The 27,916-nt window shown below is 36.8% G+C and overlaps 4 protein-coding genes across 10 annotated transcripts; 3 read left to right on the top strand and 1 right to left on the bottom strand.

Annotated features, from left to right (window-relative positions):
- Nucleotides 1–684: 684 nt before the first annotated feature.
- LOC8274398 lies at nucleotides 685–8,675 on the top strand. Its single transcript, XM_025156382.2, has 7 exons — nucleotides 685–886; nucleotides 964–1,166; nucleotides 1,259–1,706; nucleotides 1,796–2,155; nucleotides 2,244–2,422; nucleotides 2,534–5,500; nucleotides 5,881–8,675. The coding sequence occupies exons 1-7, from the start codon at nucleotides 685–687 to the stop codon at nucleotides 8,473–8,475; spliced, it is 6,954 nt and encodes a 2,317-aa protein (XP_025012150.2). The 3' UTR covers nucleotides 8,476–8,675.
- A 3,810-nt stretch (nucleotides 8,676–12,485) lies between these two features.
- On the top strand, nucleotides 12,486–18,002 carry LOC8274400 (ETHYLENE INSENSITIVE 3-like 3 protein). 5 transcript variants are annotated; one of them, XR_007215517.1, is made up of 6 exons: nucleotides 12,486–12,883; nucleotides 13,356–15,112; nucleotides 15,205–15,273; nucleotides 17,148–17,212; nucleotides 17,302–17,348; nucleotides 17,609–18,002. XR_007215517.1 is itself a non-coding variant. In XM_015715846.3 (3 exons), exons 1-2 carry the CDS (start codon nucleotides 12,849–12,851, stop codon nucleotides 15,076–15,078), a joined length of 1,758 nt encoding a protein of 585 aa, XP_015571332.1. In that variant the 5' UTR covers nucleotides 12,488–12,848; the 3' UTR covers nucleotides 15,079–15,112; nucleotides 15,205–15,502. The 5 variants fall into 5 exon arrangements, 1 of the variants encoding a protein (XP_015571332.1); XR_007215518.1 differs by lacking the exon at nucleotides 17,148–17,212; XR_003078231.2 differs by lacking the exons at nucleotides 17,148–17,212; nucleotides 17,302–17,348; nucleotides 17,609–18,002 and adding an exon at nucleotides 15,661–15,915.
- A 2,693-nt stretch (nucleotides 18,003–20,695) lies between these two features.
- On the top strand, nucleotides 20,696–24,161 carry LOC8274402 (lysine-specific demethylase JMJ30). Of its 3 annotated transcripts, XM_048372941.1 has the most exons (7): nucleotides 20,696–21,076; nucleotides 21,158–21,267; nucleotides 21,378–21,587; nucleotides 22,067–22,201; nucleotides 22,306–22,449; nucleotides 23,485–23,577; nucleotides 23,776–24,161. In XM_048372941.1, the coding sequence occupies exons 1-7, from the start codon at nucleotides 20,803–20,805 to the stop codon at nucleotides 23,962–23,964; spliced, it is 1,155 nt and encodes a 384-aa protein (XP_048228898.1). In that variant the 5' UTR covers nucleotides 20,696–20,802; the 3' UTR covers nucleotides 23,965–24,161. The 3 variants fall into 3 exon arrangements, with proteins under 3 accessions (XP_048228898.1, XP_015571245.1, XP_048228899.1); XM_015715759.3 differs by having other exon boundaries at nucleotides 20,697–21,267; XM_048372942.1 differs by lacking the exon at nucleotides 21,378–21,587 and having other exon boundaries at nucleotides 20,698–21,267.
- A 336-nt stretch (nucleotides 24,162–24,497) lies between these two features.
- LOC8274403 (UDP-glycosyltransferase 92A1) lies at nucleotides 24,498–26,626 on the bottom strand. The gene has a single exon (XM_002513406.4). The coding sequence runs from the start codon at nucleotides 26,423–26,425 to the stop codon at nucleotides 24,947–24,949; it is 1,479 nt and encodes a 492-aa protein (XP_002513452.1). The 5' UTR covers nucleotides 26,426–26,626; the 3' UTR covers nucleotides 24,498–24,946.
- Between the last annotated feature and the right edge of the window lie 1,290 nt (nucleotides 26,627–27,916).

The raw sequence follows: 27,916 nt of genomic DNA, 5'->3' as shown, positions 1-27,916 counted from the left end.
AGGAAAAGGTATACTCGGGCATCATCTGTGGAATATCTCACAATCTTTAAAGAATTGATAAGAATTTCGGAAAACTCGAAGATAATTGAACAGTGAGATTTTGTCATGTACTTACTGGAGTTTTAAAGAATCTATTTTGCTATAAATTCGGCTATGAGATCATCAATCTTTATTATGGTGAATCGGCTTCTTCTTTTACTAATTCTTCTTTGCCATTTGGCATGCACTAAGTTTAACTCTTTGTTTGATCCATACCCTTTTCCCTGTTTCAACTCCAAGGTGTGTTACTCTCTTTGAACTAATTAATTATATATACTTTCAATCTTTTCTTAGAAAAATGCTTGTCTCCTGTTCTCTTAACATAATAAGAGAAATGTGTTACTGATGTTATCGTTGGTAGAAATAAAAATGTTCCTATTCAGTTATCGGTTTGTTTGGTTTCTTTACTTATGGAGACAATGGCATCGCAGGAAGTGATCGTGCAAAAAATTTCCCAAGCTGGCTTAGGATTGTTTTCTGCATTCTCTGTGACCCTAAGGTCTGTTCTTCTTCAGCTCTTTGTATGCTGTTTTCAGTATATTTTCTTTAGTTTCTGATACAAGTCTATCTCTTGTTAGGAAAGTTATGCTCAACACATTACCTGTTTCCAACAGTCACTGTCAGTTGAAGGCTTAATTGCAAAAGATGGACACAGCAGTATCAATAGAAGATCAATTATCCAAGCTACATCCATGTCTGCCTGTAAATACAAAAATTGGAATAGTAGGAGGAGGTCCAAGTGGCATATCAGCCGCTTATGCTCTAACTAGACTTGGCTACACTAATGTGACAGTATTAGAGAAGCATCATACTGTAGGTGGCATGTGCGAATCAGTTGTGATTGAAGGTACAGAATTAACAAAAATATCTTCGTCAGCTTTGAAAATACCAGCAAGTTTTGAGTATATGTTCTAACATCTGCAGGAAAGATATATGATCTCGGTGGTCAAGTTCTTGCTAAAAACAGCGCACCGGTCATATTTCACCTGGCAAAAGAGGCTGAACTAGAATTAGAAGAAATGGACTCCCACAAGCTTGCTCTCATTGACAGCTCTACAGGGAAATATGAGGACATCAATGTGAAAGATGATTATGTATCTGTCATGTCTCTGACCTTAGAACTTCAGGTCAGCTATACTTGTCCCACGCATTCCTGGATTTTCGCCCGATTGCTAAAGCCTTGTCTATCCAATTTACCTTTCACTATTGTTTTTGTCAGGATAAGGCAAAGGATTCAGGTCAAATTGGGATCCATGCTATTAGCAAATTTGCGTCAGATTTAACTCCAACGTATCTTGAGTGTCGTGGATTGAAATCTGTTCCTAAATCTGTAGCTTATGGATACACTGCATCCGGCTATGGACTTCCTCAAGACATGCCTTATGCTTATATTCATGAATTCACTCGGACTTCTATGGCTGGAAAGCTAAGACGTTTCAAGGGCGGATACACTAGTCTATGGCAGAAGGTTGCTGAAGCACTTCCAATTGAAGTTCATTGCAATACTGAAGTATTGGCAGTCAGACGCAAATCTGATGGTGCAAGTGTTGATATAAAAAATAGCAGAGGAGAAGTCAAAGAGATGGAGTTTGACAAGATTATCATTTCTGGTGCCTTTCCTTTCAAAGATGGAAAAACTTACAGATCAGCAACTGCGGAGTCAAAAGGTTCTTGAGTGCTTTACCTCTGGATTTCTACTCTTTTTCCTACTTTTCTGTCATTTCTCAAGTGTCTAATTGACAAATTATTCTTGCAGAACCTGAGAATGAAATAATGGATCTCGGTGACCTTGAAGGAGAGTTATTCAGCAAAGTCCGGACAATTGACTATTACACCACTGTTTTAAAGACTAAAGGGCTAGAAGATATGCCAATGGGCTTTTATTACTTCGGTGAATATATGGATGATCCTGCAACAACAGGACGTCCAGTTGCAATGCAGAAATTTTATGCTGATACTGACATTTTCTTGTTCTGGTCTTATGGAAACGCTGTTGATATTACGGGACCAACTGTAACTGACCTTGCCATCAAAGTAGTTAAGAACATGGGAGCAGAAGTTGAGAAGGTGATCCTACAACGAAGATTTAGGTACTTCCCTCATGTTAGTAGCCAAGGTACTCCTCAATGAACTACCTGTGTGACTGAACTCGAGTGCAAGAGAGATATTAATATGCATATGTTCTTACAATAATCTAAAAACAGATGTGAAAGATGGGTTTTATGAGAGACTGGAGTCTGAACTTCAAGGTCTGAGGAACACTTACTATGTAGGTGGGCTTATGGCATTTGAGCTCACAGAGAGAAACGCGTCCTATGCAATGGCTCTAATGTGCAAGCACTTTGCCAATTACAATTCTTTGCCAATGTTTCCATATGTTAAGGTAATTGATATTCTATGATTTGAACTTGATGTAATAAAAACAGTATGTAAATGGCTGTATTTGAACATTTACGGTCTGGAACTGACAAAACTGTCGTCTATGTTATTGCAGAGTTTGTTCCCACTGCAATCAGTTTTCTGTGACTTAAAATCTAAGGAACTAGGAGAGCTTCCAGGAGTGGAGTTCCCTGATCTATCCAACCTTGCCGCTTATTTGAAACACTGGGCAATGCACAAAGTCACACAAAATAAAACATTGTATACCTGGATTAATGAAGAAGGGGCAGCGGTGTGTCAGAGGACTTACGCAGAGGTTCTAGCCAACGCTTCTTGCATTTCTCACAAGCTCTTGACCAGCCAAAAACCAGCTGTCAAGCCTGGAGACAGGGTCCTATTAATCCACGTACCAGGCCTGGACTTCGTCGATGCCTTCTTTGGGTGCTTAATAGCTAAAGTCATACCAGTCCCAGTTCTACCTCCAGACCCTCTGCAAAGAGGTGGACAAGCACTTCTGAAGATCGAAAACATTGCTAAATGTTGTAATGCAGTGGCCATCCTGTCTACCACTCGTTATCACTCAGCAGTTCGAGCAGGTTTTGTGAAGAATCTGATCTCATTGACAGGAAAAAATGGCAAATCTTCTGCTCGCTGGCCTGATCTGCCATGGATACACACAGATTCTTGGATAAAAAACTCAACTGACGTGCTTCCAAGAAAAATGGATTATCAATCTGAGCCTCAACCGGATGATTTGTGTTTTCTTCAATTTACGTCAGGGTCCACTGGTGATGCTAAAGGCGTCATAATAAGCCATAGTGGGCTCATTCACAATGTGAAGTTGATGCGAAGGAGGTACAAGAGCACCTCGAAGACAGTACTAGTAAGCTGGCTTCCCCAGTATCATGACATGGGGCTGGTTGGTGGACTTTTTACAGCTCTAGTTAGTGGTGGATCAGCAATTCTATTTTCGCCATTGACCTTCATTAAAAACCCACTCTTATGGCTTCAGACTATGAGCAAATACAGGGCTACTCACAGTGCTGGCCCCAACTTTGCTTTTGAGCTAGTGATTCGAAGATTAGAGTCTGACAGGGAAAAAGTCCGCAACTATGACCTCTCTTCCATGGTTTTCCTTATGGTTGCTGCTGAACCAGTGCGGCAAAAAACGTTGAAAAGATTTATCGAGCTTACTCGCCCTTTCGGCCTTTATCAAGAGGTGATGGCTCCTGGTTATGGGTTGGCTGAGAATTGTGTCTTTGTCAGCTGTGCATTTGGGGAAGGTAAACCCATCTTGATTGATTGGCAGGGAAGAGTCTGCTGTGGATACGCTAATCCAGCTGATGCAGATGTTGACATCAGGATAGTTGATCCTGAGAATGGTGAAGAATTTGAAGAGCCTGGCAAGGAAGGAGAGATATGGATTAGTAGTGCAAGTGCTGGAGTTGGGTATTGGGGCAGGGAAGAACATAGCCAAAAAACTTTCAGAAATGTTCTCCAAAATCACCCTGGAAGAATATATACTAGAACTGGAGATTTAGGAAGAATTATTGATGAAAAATTGTTCATCACTGGAAGAATCAAGGATCTAATCATTGTAGCAGGACGAAACATTTACTCAGCGGATGTGGAGAAGACAGTTGAGAGTGCATCTGAACTTCTGCGTCCCGGTTGCTGTGCAGTAGTTGGCGCTCCAGAGGAAGTTTTATCATCAAAAGGGATTTTAGTTCCAGATGGTTCAGACCAGGTTGGCTTGGTTGTAATTGCTGAGGTCCGAGATGGTAAGCCAGTTGATAAGGATGTTGTTGAAAACATTAAAAACCGTGTTACAGAAGAACATGGTGTCCCTGTGGCTTGTGTCAAACTTATCAAGCCAAGGACCATCAGTAAAACAACCTCAGGTAAAATTAAGAGATTTGAATGCCTCAAACAGTTTACTGAAGGAACTCTAAATGTTGTGCCGGACCCAATTTTTTCAAAAAGAACATTTGTCCGGTCCTTCTCCTCTGGTACATGCAAGGAGGGAAGAACACCACGACCTCAACTACTGAGCTCTCCGATACAGAAATCTAAACTGGGTAACAGAGAAATTATAGAGTTCTTAAAGGGGATTGTTTCTGAGCAGACAGGAATTCCTGCTGGTAACATCTCTACCATAGAGTCTCTAACATCTTATGGAATCGACTCGATAGGTGTGGTCAGAGCAGCTCAAAAACTTTCAGATTTTCTTGGTGTGCCAATTGGAGCAGTAGATATCTTCACTGCTACTTGCATTGCAGACTTGGCAAGCTTCTCTGAGAATCTCGTGATGAAGTCTCAACCTCATCTGATAGACTCTGAATCTCATCTTCCGCAACTAGATATGGACTCCGCTGATCTAATGACTGAAATTTCTAGGGCTCACCAAATCTATATATGGATTTTCCAACTTCTTGCCCTCATTTACATTTCCATCATGCTAAGCTTACCTGCTTATTTATCAGTTTCTGCTTTTACAAGCTTGATCTCAGCCAGCCATACATCAGCAGATAAAGTTCACTGGTCAGCCTACTTGATTTCCTTGGCCTCAGCTCCTCTTGCTTGGGTCTTATGCATAGTGTCTACCTGTATTTCAATTGCTTTCCTTGGAAATTCTTTTTTAAGACCAAACTATGCCCTGACGCCTAAAACCTCAATCTGGTCAACAGACTTTGTTAAGTGGTGGGCACTTTATAAGGCCCAAGAAATATCTTCCAAAGTTTTTGCAGAGCATTTGAGAGGGACACCGTTCCTTAATTATTGGTTTGAGGTTCTTGGAGCCAGGATTGGGTCATCAGTTTTGCTCGACACTGTTGCTATAACGGACCCATCACTAGTTTCAATTGGAGATGGAGTTGTCATTGCAGAAGGGGCATTGATTCAAGGCCATGAGGTGAAGAATGGAATTTTGAGCTTCAACCCCATTAAGATTGCCAGAAATTCCTCGGTTGGTCCGTATGCTGTAGTCCAGAAAGGAAGTGTAATAGGAGAAGGAGTTCATGTTCCACCACTGCAAAAGTATGAAGCAGACAAAATCACATTCAAATCTAGCAAGGTCCAAAAGGTCAGTCCTTTCAGATTATACGTTTTATAGAAACCATCAGTACAGTAAATTATGTATGTTACTACTGATGGCTTTTTCGAAAGAACTAGCTGCACCTCGTTTTCTCAAGAAAAGGATTAAAAAAACTAATGTAGATACCTTGAATCTCAATTTAGCCATGATATATTTCATTTTTGGTGGCTAAAATCCGATTAGGTGGAAAGATGAAAAGAGACAATGTATCAAATGTTTGGTTTTTTGTTAACTGTATAAAAATGGTTGAAACAAGCACTTCATACCTAATTTCATGTAAAAGAAGAATACTTACTGCCAGAAAATTATAGTCCTCATATTATATATCCTTAAATGTTGAAGGATGGTTTTACTTTTATGAATTTCAGGGTGCAGTGCATCAGAATCCGGATATGTCTCAGAATGGAGCAATTTACCATTTCATGGGCATCTACATGGTCGGTTTGCTCAGCACTGTCTCAGCAGCCATCATCTACCTCTTTTTCATTTGGCTTTCTCAAAGGCCTGCATCCCTTCAATACTTCTCATTTCTTTGCATCTCTGGAGCCTTTCACTGGGTTCCATTAACCATTATTGCCTATGCCACAATGTTTGTTACCGTTGCATTGAACCCAATTGACTTTGCAATCTCAGTCGCTATTGCCTATTTAGCTCATGGCGTGATACTTAGCTTCCTTACATGCACTTTGACCCATTTTCTTTCTGAAAAACAAGAGAAAAAGCAATTCCACTTAAAGACTTGGCTTCGCCATCGAATTACCATAGCATGCCATATTAGATTTGCTAAACTCCTATCTGGAACAGAAGCCTTCTGCATTTATTTACGCCTGCTCGGTGCAAAAGTAGGAAAACATTGTTCTATCCGGGCCATCAACCCTGTTTCAGACCCTGAATCGATTACAATTGGTGCTGGTGTCCATCTCGGTGACTTTAGCAGGATCATTGCTGGGTTCTATTCATCTAGTGGGTTCACCCGAGGGAAAATTGAGGTGCAGAATAATTCAGTAGTTGGGAGTCAAAGTTTGGTCCTCCCTGGTTCTGTTCTTCAGAAAGATGTAATTCTTGGTGCTCTTTCTGTTGCTCCAATGAATTCAGTTCTTCAAAGCGGTGGCGTATATATTGGTTCTCAAACACCAGTCATGATTAAGAACACCATGCATGCTTTGGATGACAGGATAGAAGAGATGGACGTTAAATATAGAAAGATAGTTGGTAATCTTGCTGCGAATTTGGCTGCCACAACATTGAAGGTTAAATCCAGGTACTTCCATCGCATTGGTGTTAGTGGAAAGGGACACTTGCAGATGTATAACAATATCAAAGGATTGCCTGAACATAATATTTTCAAGGCTGGTAAGAGGTATCCAATTGTAGTCCGCCACAGCAATAGCTTGAGTGCTGATGATGATGCAAGGATAGATGCACGTGGTGCAGCAATAAGACTACTTTCAGATGAAAAAGAAATTGGTGCTAGCTTTTCACTTCTTGACATTACACTAAAAACAGGCAAGGCTTTCTATGCCCGAACAGTTGGTGATTTTGCGACGTGGCTAGTGTGTGGCCTTCCTGCAAGGGAGGAGTTTGTGAAGCGAGTCCCTCATATCCGTGATGCAGTGTGGATGTCTCTTCGCAATTCTGACTCATATGCTGAGCTACATTATTATTCCAACATTTGCAGGCTTTTCAGGTTCACAGATGGACAGGAAATGTATGTGAAATTCAAGCTGCGGCCTTATGATGCAAACATCAGTGAGGATTCAGGTAAAGTGGAGCCTACTGCAATTCTCCCACCAGAAACAGGTGCAATTCCAAGGGATGATAAAGACACTCGCCCCTTACTTTTCCTTGCTGAAGACTTCCAACGCCGAGTAAGTTCCCCTGGCGGGGTTTGCTACATTTTCCAATTGCAAATCCGAGCTGTTCCTGATGATGAAGCCATCCGTGATATTGCACTTGACTGCACTAAACCATGGGATGAGACTGAATTCCCATATATTGATGTTGGCGAAATTACTATTGATCAAAATCTTACTGGTGAAGAGTCAGAAAGATTGGAATTTAATCCTTATCTGCGCTGTCCTGAGATAGATGTTATTAGAGCTACATCTTGTTCACAAAGTGCTTCAATTGATCATGGTCGTTCATTGATCTACGAAATCTGTCAGCATTTGCGAAATGGTGAGCCACTTCCAGAAGCCTGGAAAATGTTCATAGAGCAATCTGATGTTGAAGTGGACCTGTCAGGCTGTCCAATGGCTGCAGTATTGGAGAAAAAGGACTCAGGAAAAGTAACACTAGCAAGAACTTGGTATCAGACTTCATGGGCTATTCTTGGTCAACCATTGCTACAAACAGTGTTTCCATATTTCCTAATGGGATTGGTAATCTTTGCGCCACTAAATTTGGTCCTTTTCTTGAAGGAAAGTAAGAAGATTTCACTGCATTGGTTGCTTCCTTTGTTTTGGTTTTCATCTGGGATTCTAGCTGCATTAGTTTGTGTTGTGGCTAAATGGATTCTTGTTGGGAAAAAGAAAGAGGGTGAAACAACACTAATTTGGAGCAAAGGGGTTTTCATGGACACTATATGGCAAGCTTTTAGAACCATAGTTGGGGAGTATTTCATAGAAATGACTAGTGGATCAGTCTTGTTTAATTTATGGTTAAAGTTGATGGGTTCAGATATTAACTTGCACCAAGGTGCATATATTGATAGTATGGGAGCTGCACTGAATCCTGAAATGGTGGAAATAGAGAGAGGTGGTTGTGTAGGAAAAGAAGCTATACTATTTGGACACATATATGAAGGTGAAGGAGGAAAAGTTAAATTTGGTAAAATAAGAGTAGGAGAATGTGGGTTTGTAGGAAGTAGAGCGATTGCTATGCCTGGAGTAAGAGTGGAAAGTGGTGGGAATCTTAGTGCTCTATCACTTGCCATGAAAGAAGAAATAGTTAGGTTAAGGTAAGTGGTTTGTCCATCCAAGTAATTGTCATTACTACTGTGACATAATAGATATATGTAATACCCATTGGCTAGTTTTCTCAAATAAATTGCCAGCATTATAGAAATTGAAAAGAAAATTTGTGGAAACTTTCAATATTTCCTTTTAATTTTGCCCTTAATGTATTATTCTAAGGTTTTAAATTGAATAAATATTTTCTTTCGCAAACATCCAAGAGTTCAATAAATATAATTTTTTTTTTCAATTCCAAATGAAGAAATTTAGCTTTTGAGATTTTGTTACTTCCCTGCATCTTCAAGTAGCACTCATCCTCATAAAGCAAGATAGACCTGCTAAGAAAGAAACAAAAAGAATTGCCAAGCATAGGTTGTAATTAATTGCATGAGCATCTGTTTCTATCTCAAGATTTTCCTCTATGTACTTAAATATAACTATGGTTCCCATATTGTATTAGTTATATGTTCACATGCAACTTGATGAAATAAGTGAACAGACAATAATTAGAAATTAGAAATGCCTGAATCATTTTGCTTTATCTAACACATGACATGAAAAAATACAATAACATACAAGCACAAATGTATATCATCTAACTCCACAGATCCCGTCAAAATACCAAAAATCAGAAGCTGCGGATGATTTGCTTCTTTCCTTTGATTGTTTGTAGCTCTTTCTGTAAGCTATTACACAATCGCTTCTAAAGCTATGTTCAAAACACATGAGGAGTACTTGTTCCTCTTCTCCACTGAGATTCTGCCAGTAAAGACTTAATACGTATGAATAAAAGCAGAAGTTTATGGAGCAAATTATTGCCATTACTGTGTAATATTTATCTAGGTGACTGAGATTTAAGGTATGGCGAAACCAGGTTCCTGCTGCATGAACACACATGACGCCAATGAAATTTCCAACCCCGATGATAAATTCTTTGAATACTGATCCATAGTTCTCTAATGGTTTTTCTGGAACTTGTTCACTAAAGAAATCATCCAAGCCATCTACAGCAAGCCTTTCCATAACACCGAATATGCAGAACTGAGGAGCTAGCCACCAAGTACTCATAGGTATTGTTTCTTCGGGTTTGTGTAGCAAACCATTATCTCTAACCACTTCCAATCTGTGTACTTCAACCTACAACCTACAACGAAGCAAATTATAGAGAACAACATTCCAAGCCAGATTTTGACTAATAGATAACATTTCATTCTAGTACTGGGTGCCCATTCTAAAATTACAGAATCAAAGAGACCGGAAATCACGCTGCCAGACAAGCCTTTCAGTACAAGAAGTAGAACTACAGAAATGCCTGATTCCATCTTATTTCCTTGCTCAGGAAAGAATGTGTCTGCTGTTGTTAGTGCCAGACAAACCCGAGGAAGGCAACATGGTTAAAAGAAGTTTTGAGTCTTTTATTTGTGCGAATGTGAACAGCATGCTGTCTTTTCTTGTTCATTTGGACTAATAGAGCAGGATTAGTCAATAACAGCGGCCTTATCTAGCCACCTCCATCAATAATTCCACCAAGTCACTCATTTCATTCAGTTCTTGGTTGCAGAGTAATCAAAACCAAAAGAAAATGAAAGAAAGAAATGGACCTTAGAAATTTAACTCGAGGCAGACAGCAAGGTTGATCTTCATCCTTGCGGAAGAGTTGATTCTGAGAGTCTGGATACTTGAGATGCCTTTTCAGGAAAGCGGCCTTGACAACAAAGAAAACATGAGTAAGGGGGCTGCCTGATCCCGTTGGAAGGAACGAAGTAGCTCGACTCCTCGGAGACGTTCATTCTATAGTGTGGAAGGTTAGGCAATTGAGATCCAGATAGCCTTTTCTCGGTACTCAACTGCTGGTTCTTTGCAATGGTAAAAGCGGGTGCCATACAAGAACAACGAGAAAGCTACCACCAATATAGATGTTGAATAAATATAAGTTGCAGACAGTGAACTAAGTCTATCGAATACTAGGAATATAGGAGCTGCAGTTAGTAACTGGGCAGCAAGGCACCACACTTTTGTTCGAGCCTCTAATCTATTCTCACCTATGTCATGTTTCGGTTCATGGGCTCTTAACTGATCAGACATAAATATTTTTGCGGGCTGCACTATTGCCTTGCCTGCTGCTAAGAAGACTACTGCAATGATGTGCCCTATCCCAAATTCAACTTGTGGAATTAAACTAACAACTGTTAAGACTGCCAATCCCTGCGACCAAAATACAAAACTTACATGTTCAGACACAATAGTGTGTGATCCTAAAAGATAATTACTTGTTCAATTCCATATTCAAAACTTACAAAAATATAGATGGTGCTCAAATAATTAATGTGCTTAAGACCTATCTTTGTATCAGAAAGGAAAGCCATTATGATCACAAGAGTGGCCGATAAACCTTTCTGGTAATTCACAAGTGTTGCAGATTTTAACAGGATGTTGTCTGTCTTCCATGTATCTGTTAAGTATGTTTTCAAGACACGTACCACGACAACATCTACCAACTCGCCTCCAAACTGCAAACCTAGTTATAAAGGAAACAGAGATTGTCCTGTTAATTGTCTAAAGACAGGTAAAACAGGCAATTGGAGAAGTTAATTGGTACCTGAGATAACAACTGCAGACTTGCAAACGCAAATGCTATAGCGTCTCCAGACTTCACAACGAGAGGCCAAGCGGAAAGAAATGCTACTGAACAACTCATGGAGAGCAATTAACTGGTATAGTGCGAACCTTACTAAAGATGGTATGAGCTGAAAACTCTGCATTTCCGTTCGTTAATGGAAGTTGAAAGATTATGATGATGAACCTTATTATTAAATGTTGGTTTAGATAGAATCCAGGAAGTTGGGAGGCAAGGTACGTGCAGGAGGCGTAAAACCGTGTTCAAAGTGTTGAACACGTATGCAGGAGACATAGTGTTGTAATTTCATTTGCAATATCAAGAAATCTTTTTTTTCTTTCTTACAAACAGTTCAGGAATAAATGGTGTAATGCCTGGTTCTATACTTCAAAACTTGAGTATGTTATGACATTTAGAAACCATAAGTTATGACAATCTGTTGAAGACTCTATACAATAAATATTTATGAATATGTGGTGATATTTCTTTTTCCCTTAAATTTACAAACAAACATGCTCCTACCTTATATACTTTTATGTCCAAATTTTTAAAACAATATTTTTCATACATCATATTTATATATTATTCAACAAAATAATCTTAATATTGCAAAATTTGTTAAAAAGCTGAAGTACGATATTGTCAAAAATTAAAAGAAGTTTTTTAAAAATATCCTAAAATCAACAAAAGAATATTATTTTCATTGTGTAAATACTATCTTTTAACTTAAAAAATAAAAACGGTTATTAGTTATTTTAATAAAAAATAATCAATACTGTATTTTAAAAAAAAATAAAAAAAAATCATATTTTAATATTTTCATGCAATCAAAATGAAAAAGAAAATTATACCGTATTTTAATAAAAATAAAAAATATATAAATATTTTGTAATTTTTCCAAAACTAAAATTCGAAGGTCAGATTGGGAATTGGCCCATAGAGAACTCTAATTACATCTGGTCATGTCATGGGCCACAAATCCAGGCCTCGCACAGCGGTACTACGTCTAGTAGTGAGCTGAGCTGAGTCGAGCATAGTCCATAACTGGGTGAGCCTATGATAATACTACAATTTTAATAGCTTCTTTTTCTTTTTTTATGGATCAAAGTAAAGAAAAATAAGAGTCAAATAGTAAATTCTTAACAGCTTTCTGCTTAATGAATGGATCTGATCTCATCATGACTTGTCAAAAAACTCTAAATTTCAATAAATGTGATTGTATTTTAACAAGTTTATTCTTTAGAAAGAAAAAAGAAAAAAAAGAAACCTGAGTTTCGATTCTGGTAAATCGCCTTTCAAGTTTGAACAAGTCCAAGCAAAATAGGCAATGAGAGAGAGCCTCGTAAGAGATACAACATAGACGTGTATGCAGGAGATTACGCCTCCAAAAATGGCAGACTTTGAAATTTTTGTCCACTTTGGACTATTTTTGGCCGCCCCTTCTCATCCACCACCACCACTCCCCCTCGCTCTCGCTTCTTTCCTTTTTTTTCTTTTTGTTATTATTTTTTCTCTCTTAAATAAATCTCAAAAATTGCGTGCATTGAATTTGGCGACACTATTTTGTTTGTCAAATAACAAATATAACAATAATAGTCTCCCATTTTTACCTTTCCTGGCTTCTTCTCTTATCTCTCTTTATACAATTTTTAGTACATAATTGATATTGCTGTCAGCCTCTGCGAAAACGCCGAGATATTAAAAACCCCCAATTTGTAGGGTTTTCTTATTTCACATTCAAGTCCCCGGGTATTTATGAACTTTGATGGGTGAGTTCGAAGATCTCGGAGCTGAGATCAGGTAAAGTGTTCTTTTCCCTTTTCCTTCCTTCTTCTTCTAATTCGCTTTTATACATGTCTACTTCAATCCGTCTATTGTTTGTTTTTTAACTCTTGGCCATTTTTAAGAGCTGGGTAATTTTATCAATGCAAAATATAACAATGGGTATTTGGTTTCGTTTGCATATGAATCATTTTGCGGACTATTGTTTATATGGAAAAAAAAAAAATTGACTTATATAAATTGTTACGAGTGTGTGGAAAAGATTGGTTTTTGTTTTAGTACAGACACAAAGTTATACAATTAAAAAAATAGGAGAAGAAATTGAATTCAAATATTTGGAAATTGAAACATTCTAAATTCTCTACACTGGGTCAGTATAGGTATTTGGCTTAGTGAGAATGTGAGTTGTCTTGATAGCTAGATTGTGGAATATTGTGATCGTTAGGGGCTTAAAGCAATATCTGATGTTTGCATATTTATTGGCTGACAGTTCGGATATTGAAGTTGATGACATAAGGTGTGACAATATCACGGAGAAAGATGTCAGTGATGAAGAAATTGAATCTGAGGAATTAGAGAGGCGGATGTGGAAGGACCGAATCAAGCTCAAAAGGATTAAGGAAAGACAGAAGCTTGCGGCTCAACAAGCTGCCGAGAAGCAAAAGCCCAAGCAGACATCTGATCAGGCACGAAGGAAGAAAATGTCAAGAGCCCAGGATGGAATTCTCAAATACATGTTGAAACTAATGGAGGTTTGCAAAGCACGGGGATTTGTGTATGGGATTATTCCTGAGAAGGGTAAGCCAGTAAGTGGTGCTTCTGATAACATACGAGCTTGGTGGAAAGAAAAGGTGAAGTTTGATAAGAATGGGCCAGCAGCCATAGCAAAGTATGAAGCTGAGTGTCTAGCCATGGATGAGGCAGAAAAAGGTAGAAATGGAAATTCCCAAAGTGTTCTTCAAGACCTACAAGATGCAACATTAGGATCTCTTCTGTCTTCTTTGATGCAGCACTGTGACCCCCCTCAAAGGAAGTACCCTTTGGAGAAAGGTGTCCCGCCGCCTTGGTGGCCAACTGGGAATGAGGAGTGGTGGGTAAAGTTGGGACTACCGCAAGGTCAGAGTCCTCTTTATAAGAAACCACATGATTTAAAAAAAATGTGGAAAGTCGGGGTATTAACTGCTGTGATAAAGCACATGTCCCCTGATACTGCAAAAATCAGGAGGCATGTCCGCCAGTCAAAATGCTTACAGGATAAGATGACCGCAAAGGAGAGTGCAATTTGGTTGAGTGTATTGAATCGAGAGGAATCCCTCATTCAGCAGCCTAGCAGTGATAATGGCACTTCTGGCATAACTGAAATGCCTCAAGGTAGGTGTGTTGGAAAGAAGCGACCTGCCATTAGTAGTGATAGTGATTACGATGTTGATGCTGTTGATGATGGTATGGGTTCGGTCTCATCTAAGGATAACCGGAGAAACACACCAGTGGAGGTGGAGCCATTAAGAAGTGTTCAAAATGACATCCCTCGCGCTATCCAAGATAAAGAGCCACAGGGAAAGCAACCCAGGAGAAAAAGGCCTCGTGGGAGAAGCACTGCTGATCAACAGTCTGGACCACTTCTCAATGAGCATTCACTTGCAGAGCAGAGAAACACTCTGCCTGATATAAACCATGACAATTTATCACTAGGGGAATATCAGATAAATGGCAGTGAAAGGGAAAATGATACAGCTACTGGTGTGAGGGCTTTGGAAAATGGTCTTGAAGGTAGAACTGATTTAGTGCCATCAGAATTTGACTACTTTAATGCAATTCCCTCTGCCAATGATGGTGCTGTGGGGAACATGCATGTGGATGGAAGGTCCATGATGTATCCGGACTTACAAAATTCTGAGTTGCATCATGAAAATCCGTATAATATCTATAATCAATCAGTTGAGTACCAACCTTCTCATGATGGACGGATGTCTCAAACAACAATTGCTGCTCCACAGATCGGAACACAGAATGACAGGGGCCATATACAAGCACTACATAGTGATGGAAATGAGATTGTTGGGGGAGACTTGCATCATCCGTTTTCAAGTGAACTACCTTTTGGGTCTCCACTAAATAATCTGTCATTAGATTATGGAGCAATCTCCAGTCCGTATATGGACATTGACTTCTTACTTAGTGAAGAGGATATGATCCAATGCTTTGGTGCATAACTCTTCAACAATTTAACCCTTCAGATTATAGATGGTAAGTGATATCTGTCTAATCTGTAATCCAGGTTTCATGTCCATGTATAAATTTGGTCAACTTAACTTTATTTTTATTTTTTTATGATTCAGGGATGGCTAGAAATGCAGCTAGTTTATATGTTGCCATTCCAGATGTCATCATATGTGCATATCCAGACTGTAAGTTATAAACCTAATTTGTTTCCTTTTTCTTATAAATTTTATGGCTCATTCGTGTTACAAGGAAAATGAAGGGACATATGAATGTTTTTATTTTTTATAGTTGGTCAGAGTTTTCCTCAAAGAGACAATTGAGGAAGTGATCTAAATGAATAATTGTGCTGGAATTGTCAATTTACGAAATTATGATAAATTTTTTGTTGCACTTGGACAAGATGTTCAGTGCATATGTTGGTTGCGTCTTCCCTTCCATGCCAATATACTTTTTTATCTCTGTCAAATTTATTCCTTCATTTTATGTGCTGCTTTGCTGCCTGATGCATCAGCAAATTGCTTATGCTGAACTTCAGAGGTTTGTAGTGAGATTGAGAAGTTTGTCTGAAACAGGTTGATGTTTTCTATTGTTGATATTGAGCATTAATGACGATTGAGAATTTAAAAGTTACAATCGATTGGTGTCCTTGAAATATGAAAGCGCAGCTAAAGATGATGCTGATGATGAGTAGATCAAAAGCAATTATTCACTAAACTTGTTATTATGTGCTGTAGAATTCCTTGTACTTTAATTTTTAACTCTATACGTTGATGAAACTAGTTGTCAATGTTCTTGTACATTTGATTAGTAAACCCTTTTGGGAAGCATCTAGGGATCTCTGTTTTTTATGATTTTACAATTGTTAAAAAGAAATAATTAATTTAAGATTGAAGACTAAATTTGAACAATAAACGTTGCACTTCAAAGAAAACTAATAGTTTAAATAATATAATATTTGATATTTATATAAATATGTAAGCATAATGTAAAAAATATTATATAATTTGGGCATCCCTGCCCCGTCACCGCTATTAAGCTTAGTTGTTCTTTCAGATTGATATGAGATGAGAGGTCTTTCGAGTTTGCCTGGAATCTTAATGCCTACTGAATTTGTTATGTATTATACAATACGCTTCCTTCATTCATCTCCATCGTAGACTTTCACCTGCGCTCTTCAGAAAGAGCAGTGGACTTGGAACGTTTTCTTTCATGTGGTTTGCAGGAATTTGAAAGAAAATTAAAATGAAACAAATAAATATTTGTTGGCTTGATTTTGAAGACGAAATTTGGATTTATAAGTTCATCTCTTTTTATTTATTTTAACTTAAAAATAATAATTAATAAATTACATAAAACTTATAATAATATAAAATTAAAATCAGAATAGAGCGTGCTGCCGCTTTATTATATGTTGAGGAAAAATTAAACCAATAGAAAAATAGGAAGAAAAACTTTTCCATTTAGTTCTGTTTTATTTTCAGACTTCTATTACTTGAGAGGGAAATTGCTGTCAAATGTTAAAATGCCTAAATTGCCCTTCAGAAACCCCTCACAGAAGTTATCAATTTAATGGGCACAGGAGTAACCGCCCTATCAGAAAAAATGATTTGAGGTCACATGTCAAACCACAACCAACGCCGCCAACTTCCGTACGAGGATGTTTGTCACGACACGTACCAACTGTAAACATACAAACGGTCCTAATTCTCCTGACCCAGATGATTATTACACCGATGCAGCTATTTTTTTCCGCGGTTCAAGTAGTAATTTAAGAATTTTTACGAGGATGTAACTGTCTTTTAAAGATGAAACCCAAGCTTCCATTTATCGACATTAGGTCATGTCTTTTTACTGGGGTAATTTAGGTATTCATTCAGAAAACACCCAGCTAGCAAGCAGCTACTTCCTCAGTCACTCAGCTGTAAACCCGAATCAGAATCACCATTGCTTATCTTTATCGGGCGCTTATACATTTTGCTTATCCTTCTCTCGCTTTTTCGAAATACCCTCTCTTTGTTTTCTGATTGGCTTACATGGGGTTTGGAAATGCTCTGTATAGGTTTCTAACGTTCATGGTTATTTTTATGGCGGTGTTTCTATCTTTTGTCTATTCTTCTCGTACACGTAAGCTTCACCCTCTTTTTCTTATCAAGTTTGGAGTTTTGCTCAACTTTGTCTTTTAAGTCTTTAACTATGGTGTGTTTATTCCTCAGGTTTACAGATTCGAGTAGCAGAAGATCATACAGCTAATGTCACACAGGTATCGTAAAAAGGCTCGTACCTTTTTTGAATCCTCATAAAATAGAAACCGCAAATAGAAAAAAAAAAAAAAGATTCCGCCTTTTCTTTTCTTCCTTTGTTGATTAAATATTCGTTCTTGAAATTGAAATGGGTCCACTTTTCTCTTTCTTTTGATCTCTGATGAATTTTTCTTCTTTTCTTTTCTTTTCTTTTTTTAACTTTCTTTTCATTAAAAGAAAAGCTTAATGGGTTCTCGATTCTTTTTTACTTTGAATATAGGATCTTGATAGCCATCTGGTTAAGAGTCTGGGAAAGGGAGCTTCAGCTATATATGTAGAGGATTCGGCAAGAGAAGTGCCAACTGGACCAGATCCTCTTCATCACAACAGAAACCCTACAAGGCCATGAGCTCTTTCAAGGAAAAGAAAAAGAAACCTCTTTTGTTGGATCTTTTGGGTTTTTAGTGACCTCTGCTATTCACTCTCATTGTTTATAGTTTGCTTCAGGATAGCTTTATCTATGACTATAGCTGGTGTTTTCTAACTTCTGTTATTGATCATATTCCAGAAAGGGCCAGACCAGTATATGGGTTTATTTGTTTATTGATACTAGTTTAACATGTAAAGTCTTATCATATCATGTTCATATGCCATTCAGCTCTGCCTTTCTTTCATTGTGTTTTGTACTGTACGAAATGTTGCGAGTTGTTGCTGGACCAAAAGCAGAAAGTAATTTATCAATCTCATCTCTCTTTCTTAATTATAAAGTCATTAGTCTTTATACAAAAATTCAAATTGGGTATAAAATACTTTTGGTCTTTCATAGAATCCAAGTGTATATATATACACGCAGAGTGGGATATTTCTTGTAGAGTATATTGATATCGAGACTAGAACATAGAGAGATATGGCCTAGCTTGCAAGAGCTTCACAACATCCGGCTTTTGACAAAGCCAAGTACTTTTATGGGTAAATATAGTAAATGATTAATGGGTGTTTCTTGATATGAATGTTAGAATAATGGTATAAATACATATAAAATAGATATTACTTATTTAATAATAAAGTACAGCCGGTCATTTCATTGCCTGTTAAACGATTGTTTTTATTATTTTAATTATAATTTTCTTGATTAGATTATATAATGTTAACTCTAGACCTCTTATTAAACCATTTTAATATAAAATAAGTTTAAGAAATATTAATAGATTTCAAGATATTGTATAATTATTTATCACATTTTAAAAATAATAAAAATTTATATATTTAAATTTTTTAATTATATATAATCAATATTAAAAATATAATCAATATACGATTTTTAAAATAAAAATGATTATATAATTGAAAAATTAATATATTAGTTAATATAATATTAAAATATTATTAGAATCAATGATTTAATTAGAAAGATAATTTATTACTTAATAAAATAAATATACGATAAATATTGTCATAATATTTATGTATTAACAATAGATATATATATATTAAAAGTCTTTTGTGCATCTGAATTTCTATATAAATAGTGATTGGATAGGATAACCAACTATATCAAATTACAGACTTTGATCTAACAATCAATATTATACATGACTTTGCGACCAAGCGCTTATATTCGAGTTATCGGTAAAAGTCGACTTAAAACTTAAATGGTTTGGAAAGTTAAAGAAGTAACGTAAAGTCCTATCATGATGTCACCAAACACATAGACTAGCCACGCGTCCTATCTATAATAGAATTATTGAGTTGAAAACTTTTTTTTTTTTTTTTTGTTTTTCAAGTCATGATATTTTAAAAAAAATTCTTAAATAAACTCAGTCTACTACATTATTCGTAGTATAAATCAATTACAATCGCATTATGACATGTGATTTTATTTATTAATTGTTGGATCTTTATTGGTTAGCTTATATATTACCATTAACTATTCGTGATTAAAAAAATTAATAAAAATATAACAATTAATAATCACTATACAATTAATTTAGTCTATAAATAGATTGAATTTGTCTAAGAATTTTTATATGTTGGAGGGTCAGGTATATATACTATACCTTGTATGTATAATTTAAATTTTTTAAAAATCAATAGCTATTCGGACAAAATCACCTCATATCACTTATTTAATCGCGGGAAAGTGCAGTGACCACCGATCCTTTTCTTTGGGCGATTTGAGAGGGAACCCAAAAGAATATGCCACAAGCTCTAGATAAATCCATTAGATGAGAGTAGGAACTCAGCTTTATAAATAATAATAGTAATGGCAGTAGCATGGCCAATTTTTAAATTCTCTTATAATTGAGAATGAGTTTGTGTTTAGGATAAATATTAAGAAGTGCTTCAATCAACTAACAATCGCAGCCTCCAATTTTTCTGTCGGATGCCATTTGTAAAATCCGCAAATGATGCGTCTCTGTTCATCACATTACATTGCCATCCATGCGTACGGAGTGCGGACCATATCCCAATTCCTCTGAGACCTTGTCCAAATTTCACTACTTAGTTCAGATTTTTTATTTTCTTCTATTCCAGAACTCCAACTTGGCAATTTATTTGAATTAAAATGATACGTGTCTTTAGTCTTTTCAAATCATTTGGACCCAGAAGAAAAGAAAATATCTTCGAGACAGTGCCCCTTTTTCTCAGTAAAAAAGATCCAAGTATATGAAAAGGAATTTATATAGCTCAATGTGCATACATATTTAAAATAATTGAGGGTAACTATTCCTTTGATATTCATGTTAATCATTGAATGTACTAACTAAATTGATGTGGACATCAAATCATTTTCATAACTGAAAGCAAACACAAGAAAAAAAGAAAAGAAGCCATGCGTGTTAGCAGCTCTTTCTTGCCCTTCGTTTTTACAGTTAGTTAGTCCTTATCTTAATCTTAGTTTTTCGTCTTTTCTTTTTCTGTGCCACTCCCTCAATGTCTTCGTTCGACATTGTGAAGTGGAAGATCCAACGATGTGGCACAGATTCAAACCAGAAATAGAAAATGATTATGCTCTTCGAATATACTTTCTCCAATGCTATATTTGTTATTTATTTATTTATTTTATATTGAAATAATATTCAAGGACAGTTTAGTCTAATTCAATTGATTTTATTTTATAATTAAATTTTAAATTTTTATTTTTAATTTAAGTGATCTATTAATAGATTAACATTATTTCATTTGAATTCCAAAGATGTTTAATTTGATGAAATATTTGAAGAACGGAAGCAGTTTATGTTATTGGGCAAGTCACACCAGCCATTGTATTTTTATCTCTAATAAAAATATCATTAGTAATAAAATAAATATCTGATTAAATATCTGCCTGCTCCGCACTTTATTAATATCTCAACCGAAGCTCCCAATGATTATATAAAGCCACCTAATCATTCAGTAACTCCCCAAAATATCCTTCGCTTTTCTCTCTCTCTCTCTCTCTCTCTCTGTAACTACCACCAACAACCGCCACTCATGTCCGGCGCCGTCAGTATCACCGATCACCTCTCCACTCCACTTCTCGACGCCGAATCCCCGAATCTCCTCCAATCAATCTCCTCTCATGGCGGCTACGCTTATGTCAGAATGGCAACTCTAGCCGCCTCCGGCAACTTCCGAGCAGCTGAGGCGGCGCGTGAGATGGCTTGGGAGCAGCTTCATTGCGGTCCCTGGCATTCCGTTTCACCCGTCTGGCGAGACGCATACTCAATGGCGTGTCTCCACGTGGCAAAGTTCCATTATCAAAATGGTGAGTTTAAAGATGCGCTTAGGGTTTTAGATATGGGAGTAATCATGGGAGGAATGTTATTAAGGAAAGATTTGGATTCAGCTATTGAAATCATCACATCAAAAGCACGAGAGGAAAACGACAGCAAAAGTGATCGTTTTGATAATTCCAATTCTAAGTTGGTTCAAGAAACGGAATTTGATAAGGCGGAGGTGAGGTTTGTTTCTGATTCTCTAATCTTTCTTTATTCCTATTACTATTATTATTACTAAAACCCATATCTTTTCACTGATGAATTGTTTAATGATTTTAAATCTTGCAGGTGCTTCGTGTATTACCAGCAAAGTCATTGTCTTGTAACAATGTGGTTAAAAAATGTGGTTTATCACTGGAGGCATTTCTACGTGAACATATATTATGTGGTTCTCCAGTTATAATTAGTGATTGCATGGCTCATTGGCCTGCCAGGACTAAGTGGAATGATTTGGGTTATTTAACAAGAGTTGCTGGTGATAGAACTGTTCCTGTTGAGGTCATATACTTTTCTACTCCTTGCAATGAATGTTTTAGCAATTGCTTGTCTTTAGCATGACATAGAATGATCCTTTAATAAAAACTAATAATGTCCTTTAGATTTTCCTGCTTTTGCATATAACAAATAGATATGAAAACTCAGTCTATTTGAATTTGCTCTTGTTGGGCTTGTCTAGTGTTCTGGATGCGACATGATAAACCAAATAGGCAAATTTATTACCTAGTAGTTTAATTAATTGGATGTATGTGATAGTTTTACCCTGTTCTCCCAGGTAAGCTGGACATCATGAATGCTAATTGAAACGAGGAGGACAGATCATGTGTAGTTTATTGTGATTTTGTACTAAACTTGCATAGATACTTAAATGGTGGACATAAGTACATGTGTGCATGTGAGAAGGGGAGTGATGGTGGTGGGTTTGCTATGTGTATAAACAAGAACAAGAAGAGACTTGGGAATTTCCAATTGCCTTGCAGGTTGGAAAAAACTATTTATGCAATGATTGGAAGCAAGAGCTTATAACTTTCGCCCAGTTTCTTGAGAAGCTTCAGTCAAATGACTCTTCTTCTGATGTCCCCACTTATCTTGCTCAGCATCCATTGTTTGATCAGGTGTGCTTTATTCTTTTTATCCTTATTTACTATGTCCCTACTGTGTAGATTAAGACATGAAAGTCTTCCAGCTAGTCATGTTGGGTTATATATTTGAGTGGCAGGTAAATGAACTGCGGAATGACATTTGTATTCCTGATTACTGTTTTGCTGGTGGTGGGGAGCTTAGGTCCCTCAATGCTTGGTTCGGTCCAGCTGCAACAGTGACACCATTGCACCATGATCCGCACCATAATATACTTGCTCAGGTATTAGATATGTGCTTGTGCATCAAATAATGTAACATGATACTGAATTCCAGATGCATCTTTTTCTTTGGACCTTGTGCTGGACTATGTCCCTGTCTCTTATTATTACTTTTGCTCGTAGAATGTAATTCTTTTCCTCTCGTATCTTTTGCTTTTGTTTCCATGTTTACGGGTGTTGAACTTCTGCTAAGCAGTCTCTTCAATGCATCTATATAAACATGAAATTGCTTTCATAAGCAACAATTTTATTTCAGTGAAGGAAATATGCTATCATAGGTGACACTACGGAAAGTACTCACATTAATCAATTGATTATGCTAGATGATTATATTTTATTAATAGCATGGGTAAGTGAATTGGAAATATTGTGCATCTGTATCTGTTGTCAAATAAGAAGTTGCCTCTTGTTGTGTTGCTATGCATTGACAATACTTTATTTAGGTATTAATTGTGTTTTCAAATGATCTAAAAACCCAATTTGTTGTTGTTTCGGATTTACTAGGCCTAGTAATTAGCAAAATTGTGTTTGTGCTTCTGGGTTTATATGTGGGAGTGATGGTTTATCTTTCCATGTTGATGAATTTCATCTATTTGGATACTATGAGTGAAGTGCATAAGTAGCCTATCAGACTAATCTCCTAGTTTACATAGCAGCTGAAGGTTTTCAGTGCTATGAGGGAGTTTTAGTGACTCTCGGCTTTCCCCTGTTTTAAGTTGCAGTTATCTTCTCCTTTGAAACTTCTCACTGGAAACTGGAGGGCCTTAATAATATGTATTACTCTTTTCAACATTTGATGTCAGACCTGCTCTTGGTTGCAGATACGAAACTGAATATCACTTAAATACTTTAACAGGAATCCCAGACCTTGAGGAATGATGAATTGATTGAGCTTAGCTTCTTGTGACTACGCATGCTTCTGCGAGTTGTATAACAATACAATTTTATGTTTGCATGTGTAGATAGTAGGCTTTATGATGCTGTGTTCTCAATATTAGGCTTTATGATGCTTCATTATTAGGCTTTATGATTCTCAGGTTGTTGGCAAAAAGTATATTAGGCTTTATGATGCTTCATTATCAGATGAACTTCATCCATACAGTGAAACTATGCTCTGCAATTCCAGCCAGGTAACTGCTTTGTTGATTTTCCCTTTTACTTGTGGGAACTGTATGAGTGGATTCTTCCTTTGTGGGTAATAGATCTGTTTTGACTAATTTATGCATACAAAATCTATTGCTGGTACCTCTTTCTAACTAGAGATATCCATTATATAATAGATAAGTGGTTAGACTCTGTTTTTCAACATTCAGAACTTCTTTTTGAAGGTTGATCTAGACAATATAGATGAGAGCAAATACCCAAAAGTGCATGACTTGGAATTTATGGACTGCATTTTAGAGGAAGGGGAAATGCTTTACATCCCGCCAAAATGGTGGCACTATGTCCGTTCTCTGACGACAAGTTTATCAGTTAGCTTCTGGTGGAGCGAGTCTGGAAGTTCAGCTGTGTCTTAATGTTGTAGTGTTCTCAATTTCGATTCTTTTTTATATGACGAGCAGAGTGTGCTAAGATATTAAGTGGATGCAATGCCAGCATATTAACCCTTGCATTACTTATACAGAGATCAAATGAAACAATGTAGGCGTTATGCCAAAGGATGGATTGATGATGCTGTAATCATTGGAAGTCCCTAATGGAAAACTATTTAACATTTTGGTTTTGGATGATAATTTAAGTCGGCTGTGATTGTGGCGCTAACTGGTATAAATATAGCAAGCAATATGTGCTGGAGGGGACTTAGCTTGAACCAAAAAAAAACAAAACTAAGCAAAATACAATGTGGCAGTTATTTATCAGTTTTGCTTTGAACACTCGCTACCTTTTCGTTAAATTAATTGGAGGACACGGCCGCAAAAACTTGTCTTGTTTCTCTTTTTCCCCGCCCTAATTTTCAAACAAGGGCCGCATGGCACCCACTACTTTCTAAGAACTATCTAAAAATCAAGTAAACAATGGGTGCTGAATCAGCACCTCAAAGAAAGGAAAAAAAGTAAAAGAATATCTTCTATTTTTCTAAATGCTCCCACTTCTCAAATGTAAAGAAGCAATTCTTTTTGTTTTGTTTTTTGAAAGAAAGAAAAAAGGAAAAGCATACTCGGGACAAACTTGATTGCCGCCACAACGTGCGTTAGGTGGATCCCTGTCTTGGCCTTTTTGTCAACGACAAAGCTATACATACAAATTGTAGGACACAACCAGAGCACATTTACAAACAACAGAGTTACCAATTCTCATACAAAAGGAGGAAAACAATTTCAAACAAAATGTGAAATCATAAAAAGGAATAGCCAATATCTACGGAACATCCTTATTTGCTTGCTTTGCTTTCAAATCCTCCAAAAGGACTAATTCTACCCTGATATTGTATTTTCTTAAGTAATTAGAACTAACGTCAAAAGAGAAGGCTGAGAATAGAGAGATAATAAAATGATACCATTAATAAGTAAAATTCTTATCCGTCTTCTCTCCTATTGACATCGCAGCTTGGAAAAAATCTTCCAATGCTTTTAAAGAAGAACCCTTGATTCCATTCTCTTCTTTCATGGCATTTTTTATCATTTCCTTAACTTCAAGAGCCTTCCTCTTTATTTCCTCTCCTTTCCCTGTCTCACTCATAACCAATTCAATTTTGTCCTTTATGTCTTCATACCTAACTTCACAAGTCTTCCCTCTAGCTACTTCCACACATACCCCTAATTCTTCTTCCAGAAATTTGACATTGAAAAATTGCTCGCCTGCCATTGCCCATCCAATCAATGGTACTCCATTGTTCAATGATTCTAGCACAGAATTCCATCCACAATGACTCAAGAATGCACATGTAGACTTATGAGACAAAATTTCAACCTGTGATGCCCATTTATGCACTAATAACCCTTTTCCTGATTCTTTGATTCTTTCTTCAAATCCTTCAGGCAACCATTCTTTGACTCTGAATTCTGAGTTTATGTCAAATCCTATTGGTGGCCTAACAACCCAGATAAAGTTTCTGCCACTGGCTTCTAATCCCAAAGCTAATTGCATCATTTGTGACGGAGAGATTGTATTGTGTGACCCAAATGAAACATATAGAACTGAACTTACAGGCTTATTATCTAGCCATTCCTTGCAAAGATCTGGTGAAATTCCGGCTTCTTTCCCACCACGATTTCTGTTTTCCATCGATAGCAGAACTGGACCTACTGCCCATGCTGGCCGACCTAATTTTCGCCTAAAATACGATAAACCAACATGATCAAACTCCTGTACTGTATTAAACAAAATGCCATTAGAATCAAACCATGCCGATAGATTCTTTCTTTGAAAAACTGACCAAGAATCCGTCCCATCTGCCTCTAAAATACTCAAAGGCAATTGGGTTAAATGAAGTTTTGAAACTTCTTGAAAATCTTGCAACTCAAACTCATCAGATTTTGCATTCCTGTGAGGAAGACTTGACCATACAGAGTAATAAACGGCCAGACCAAACCCACCAGCACCACTAAAAATAGCATGAAAAACACCAAGTTCCTTAGCAACAGTAGCTGTCCATCCAAAGAATATATCAGCAATGATACAAAGTGGAGGCTCACCTTCTTGCTCATTTGTGATATCAAGAATGAGTTTCTTGAATGCGGGCTCAAGAGAAGTGGAGGCATGGAGAAGTTGAATGATGCGAGGGTAAGAAAGGACATCTGTGTTTTCAGTGTTTGGAGGGAGACCATGATCGCAGCTATCGAAAGGAATCTCAAGAAGACGAATTGAAGAATTGGGAGGGAGAGATGATTTCAGTTTCTTGATGTTAAGAGGTGTGTTAACAAAGGTTATCTTGTACTTTTTTGTTTGCTCGATATGAAAGGCTAATGCCAGGAAAGGGATGATATGCCCTTGTGCCATGAACGGAAACATCACTATATTTTCTCTTCTTGGAGCCATTTCTTGACGATGCGTGTGTTGCAGGGGAGAAAAGAGAGAGAGAGAGAGAGAGAGCAGAAAGACAAGATTTCTTTCTTTCTTTTGTGTTCTTGACGAGAAACTTATGTATGTATGCAAGCAAATAATCTCTAAAATTAAGGTATCAAGACAATTATAGGAGACTGATCCATCGTTGGTTCATGATACTCCACCATTGGTTCATTTTACTATTTTCTTTTTCTTTTATCCTTTTTTGGTCCAAGTTACTATTTTAAAAGAATCAACAGTCAGAAACATCATCCACTCTTGTAGTCTTCTTTAGGCAACTTCCTGTTTGTTTCTCCATTGCATATTAATATTCCTCATCTTTTCATATCCTTTTTCTTTATTAAGTTCTACCAAAATTGGCTTTCACTAAAAAAAGAAGATAAATGACCGGATTTCTTTTTAAAATTCCCATGGGTTCAAGTGATTTCCATTGTATGAACAATGAAGTTAATTGCTAAAGAAAAGGAACAACAATAGTATCCTATCAGTTAATTTGGAATTTCAATTAAAGAAGAAGGGTTGACTTGGGATTTGGTGAGTTGAAATTCAAAATAAAAGGTTTCATTAAGTTGATAATGTTTAAGTAAGTGGGAGGTCACACCTTAACCCAAATCTCTGATTAGGAAATTAGTGAATTCTAAGGTGCCGTAATCATTTCAGCCAAATTTATTTCCATGTATATTATAGAATAAAAGCACTAAGGGCAATCTTCACTTCACTCTCTAAAAAAGAATAAAGAAAAAAAATAAACTCATTGGTTGTCTACAACAAAAAGAAATATTATCCCAAATTGAATAAAAAGAAATTAGAGTCGTGAAAAGGAATATTGAAGAATGGCAGCAAGTAAAATGTGTCAATTATTAGTTGAAAAAGATAAATGTCGTCCTACTGTAGTTAAGTTATAAGCTTTTAATTTGCGAATATTGATTGGTTGAGGAATATTGGAGGTGCTTTTAGGAGATTGCTAAGGTTTATTTTGGTGAGAGTATTTGTAAAATAAAAACTTTAAGAGAAAAAGATAAGTAGAGAAGACGGTCAGTGAATGTTGTATTCAAGCCATCACCTTTCAATATCTAAGTCATACTCTCCTATGAAAACAGTCTGATTTAGAATTTTATCTTGCTAAGATATTAGGGTTTTGGCTTTTTATAGGCTACTCCTTCAGATGTATTCGAGCGTAATAAATTGAGATGGGATTAGGGAAAGTAGAAAATCCTTTATGTAATTGTTTCGAACTCAAAAATGGAGTCTTGTTAAGCTTCATCTTTACCAAGTGATACAGGAACAAATACAGCAGCGCCCTTGATGTGCTACAGTTTAATGGGCAACTTTTGTTTAGCAAATATCGCATAGCAGATAGCATCAACATGCCATTTACTATAATTTGTTCACTGTTATCTGCCCCCAAATACTCACTCATGCTGCTCTGTTTAGTTCAACCGTCTTTTTGTCCTCAATGCACCT

Source organism: Ricinus communis, chromosome 4, assembly GCF_019578655.1.
Source record: "Ricinus communis isolate WT05 ecotype wild-type chromosome 4, ASM1957865v1, whole genome shotgun sequence".
NCBI classification, from domain to species: Eukaryota; Viridiplantae; Streptophyta; class Magnoliopsida; order Malpighiales; family Euphorbiaceae; genus Ricinus; species Ricinus communis.
Note: the sequence above shows the minus strand (reverse complement) of the source record. Positions and strands in the feature narration are given on the sequence as shown.

What these genes read in the sequence shown, in the direction of transcription:
- LOC8274398 (XM_025156382.2), top strand. Translation starts at nt 685, where the DNA reads ATGGACACAGCAGTATCAATAGAAGATCAATTATCCAAGCTACATCCA. An exon ending in CTCTGACCTTAGAACTTCAG is followed by an intron (nt 1,167 to 1,258) that starts GTCAGCTATACT and finishes TGTTTTTGTCAG; the next exon opens with GATAAGGCAAAGGATTCAGG. An exon ending in AATCTAGCAAGGTCCAAAAG is followed by an intron (nt 5,501 to 5,880) that starts GTCAGTCCTTTC and finishes TATGAATTTCAG; the next exon opens with GGTGCAGTGCATCAGAATCC.
- LOC8274400 (XM_015715846.3), top strand. Translation starts at nt 12,849, where the DNA reads ATGGGTGAGTTCGAAGATCTCGGAGCTGAGATCAG. An exon ending in GATCTCGGAGCTGAGATCAG is followed by an intron (nt 12,884 to 13,355) that starts GTAAAGTGTTCT and finishes ATTGGCTGACAG; the next exon opens with TTCGGATATTGAAGTTGATG.
- LOC8274402 (XM_015715759.3), top strand. Translation starts at nt 20,803, where the DNA reads ATGTCCGGCGCCGTCAGTATCACCGATCACCTCTCCACTCCACTTCTC. An exon ending in CGGAATTTGATAAGGCGGAG is followed by an intron (nt 21,268 to 21,377) that starts GTGAGGTTTGTT and finishes TAAATCTTGCAG; the next exon opens with GTGCTTCGTGTATTACCAGC. An exon ending in ATAGAACTGTTCCTGTTGAG is followed by an intron (nt 21,588 to 22,066) that starts GTCATATACTTT and finishes ATTGCCTTGCAG; the next exon opens with GTTGGAAAAAACTATTTATG.
- LOC8274403 (XM_002513406.4), bottom strand. Translation starts at nt 26,425, where the DNA reads ATGGCTCCAAGAAGAGAAAATATAGTGATGTTTCCGTTCATGGCACAA.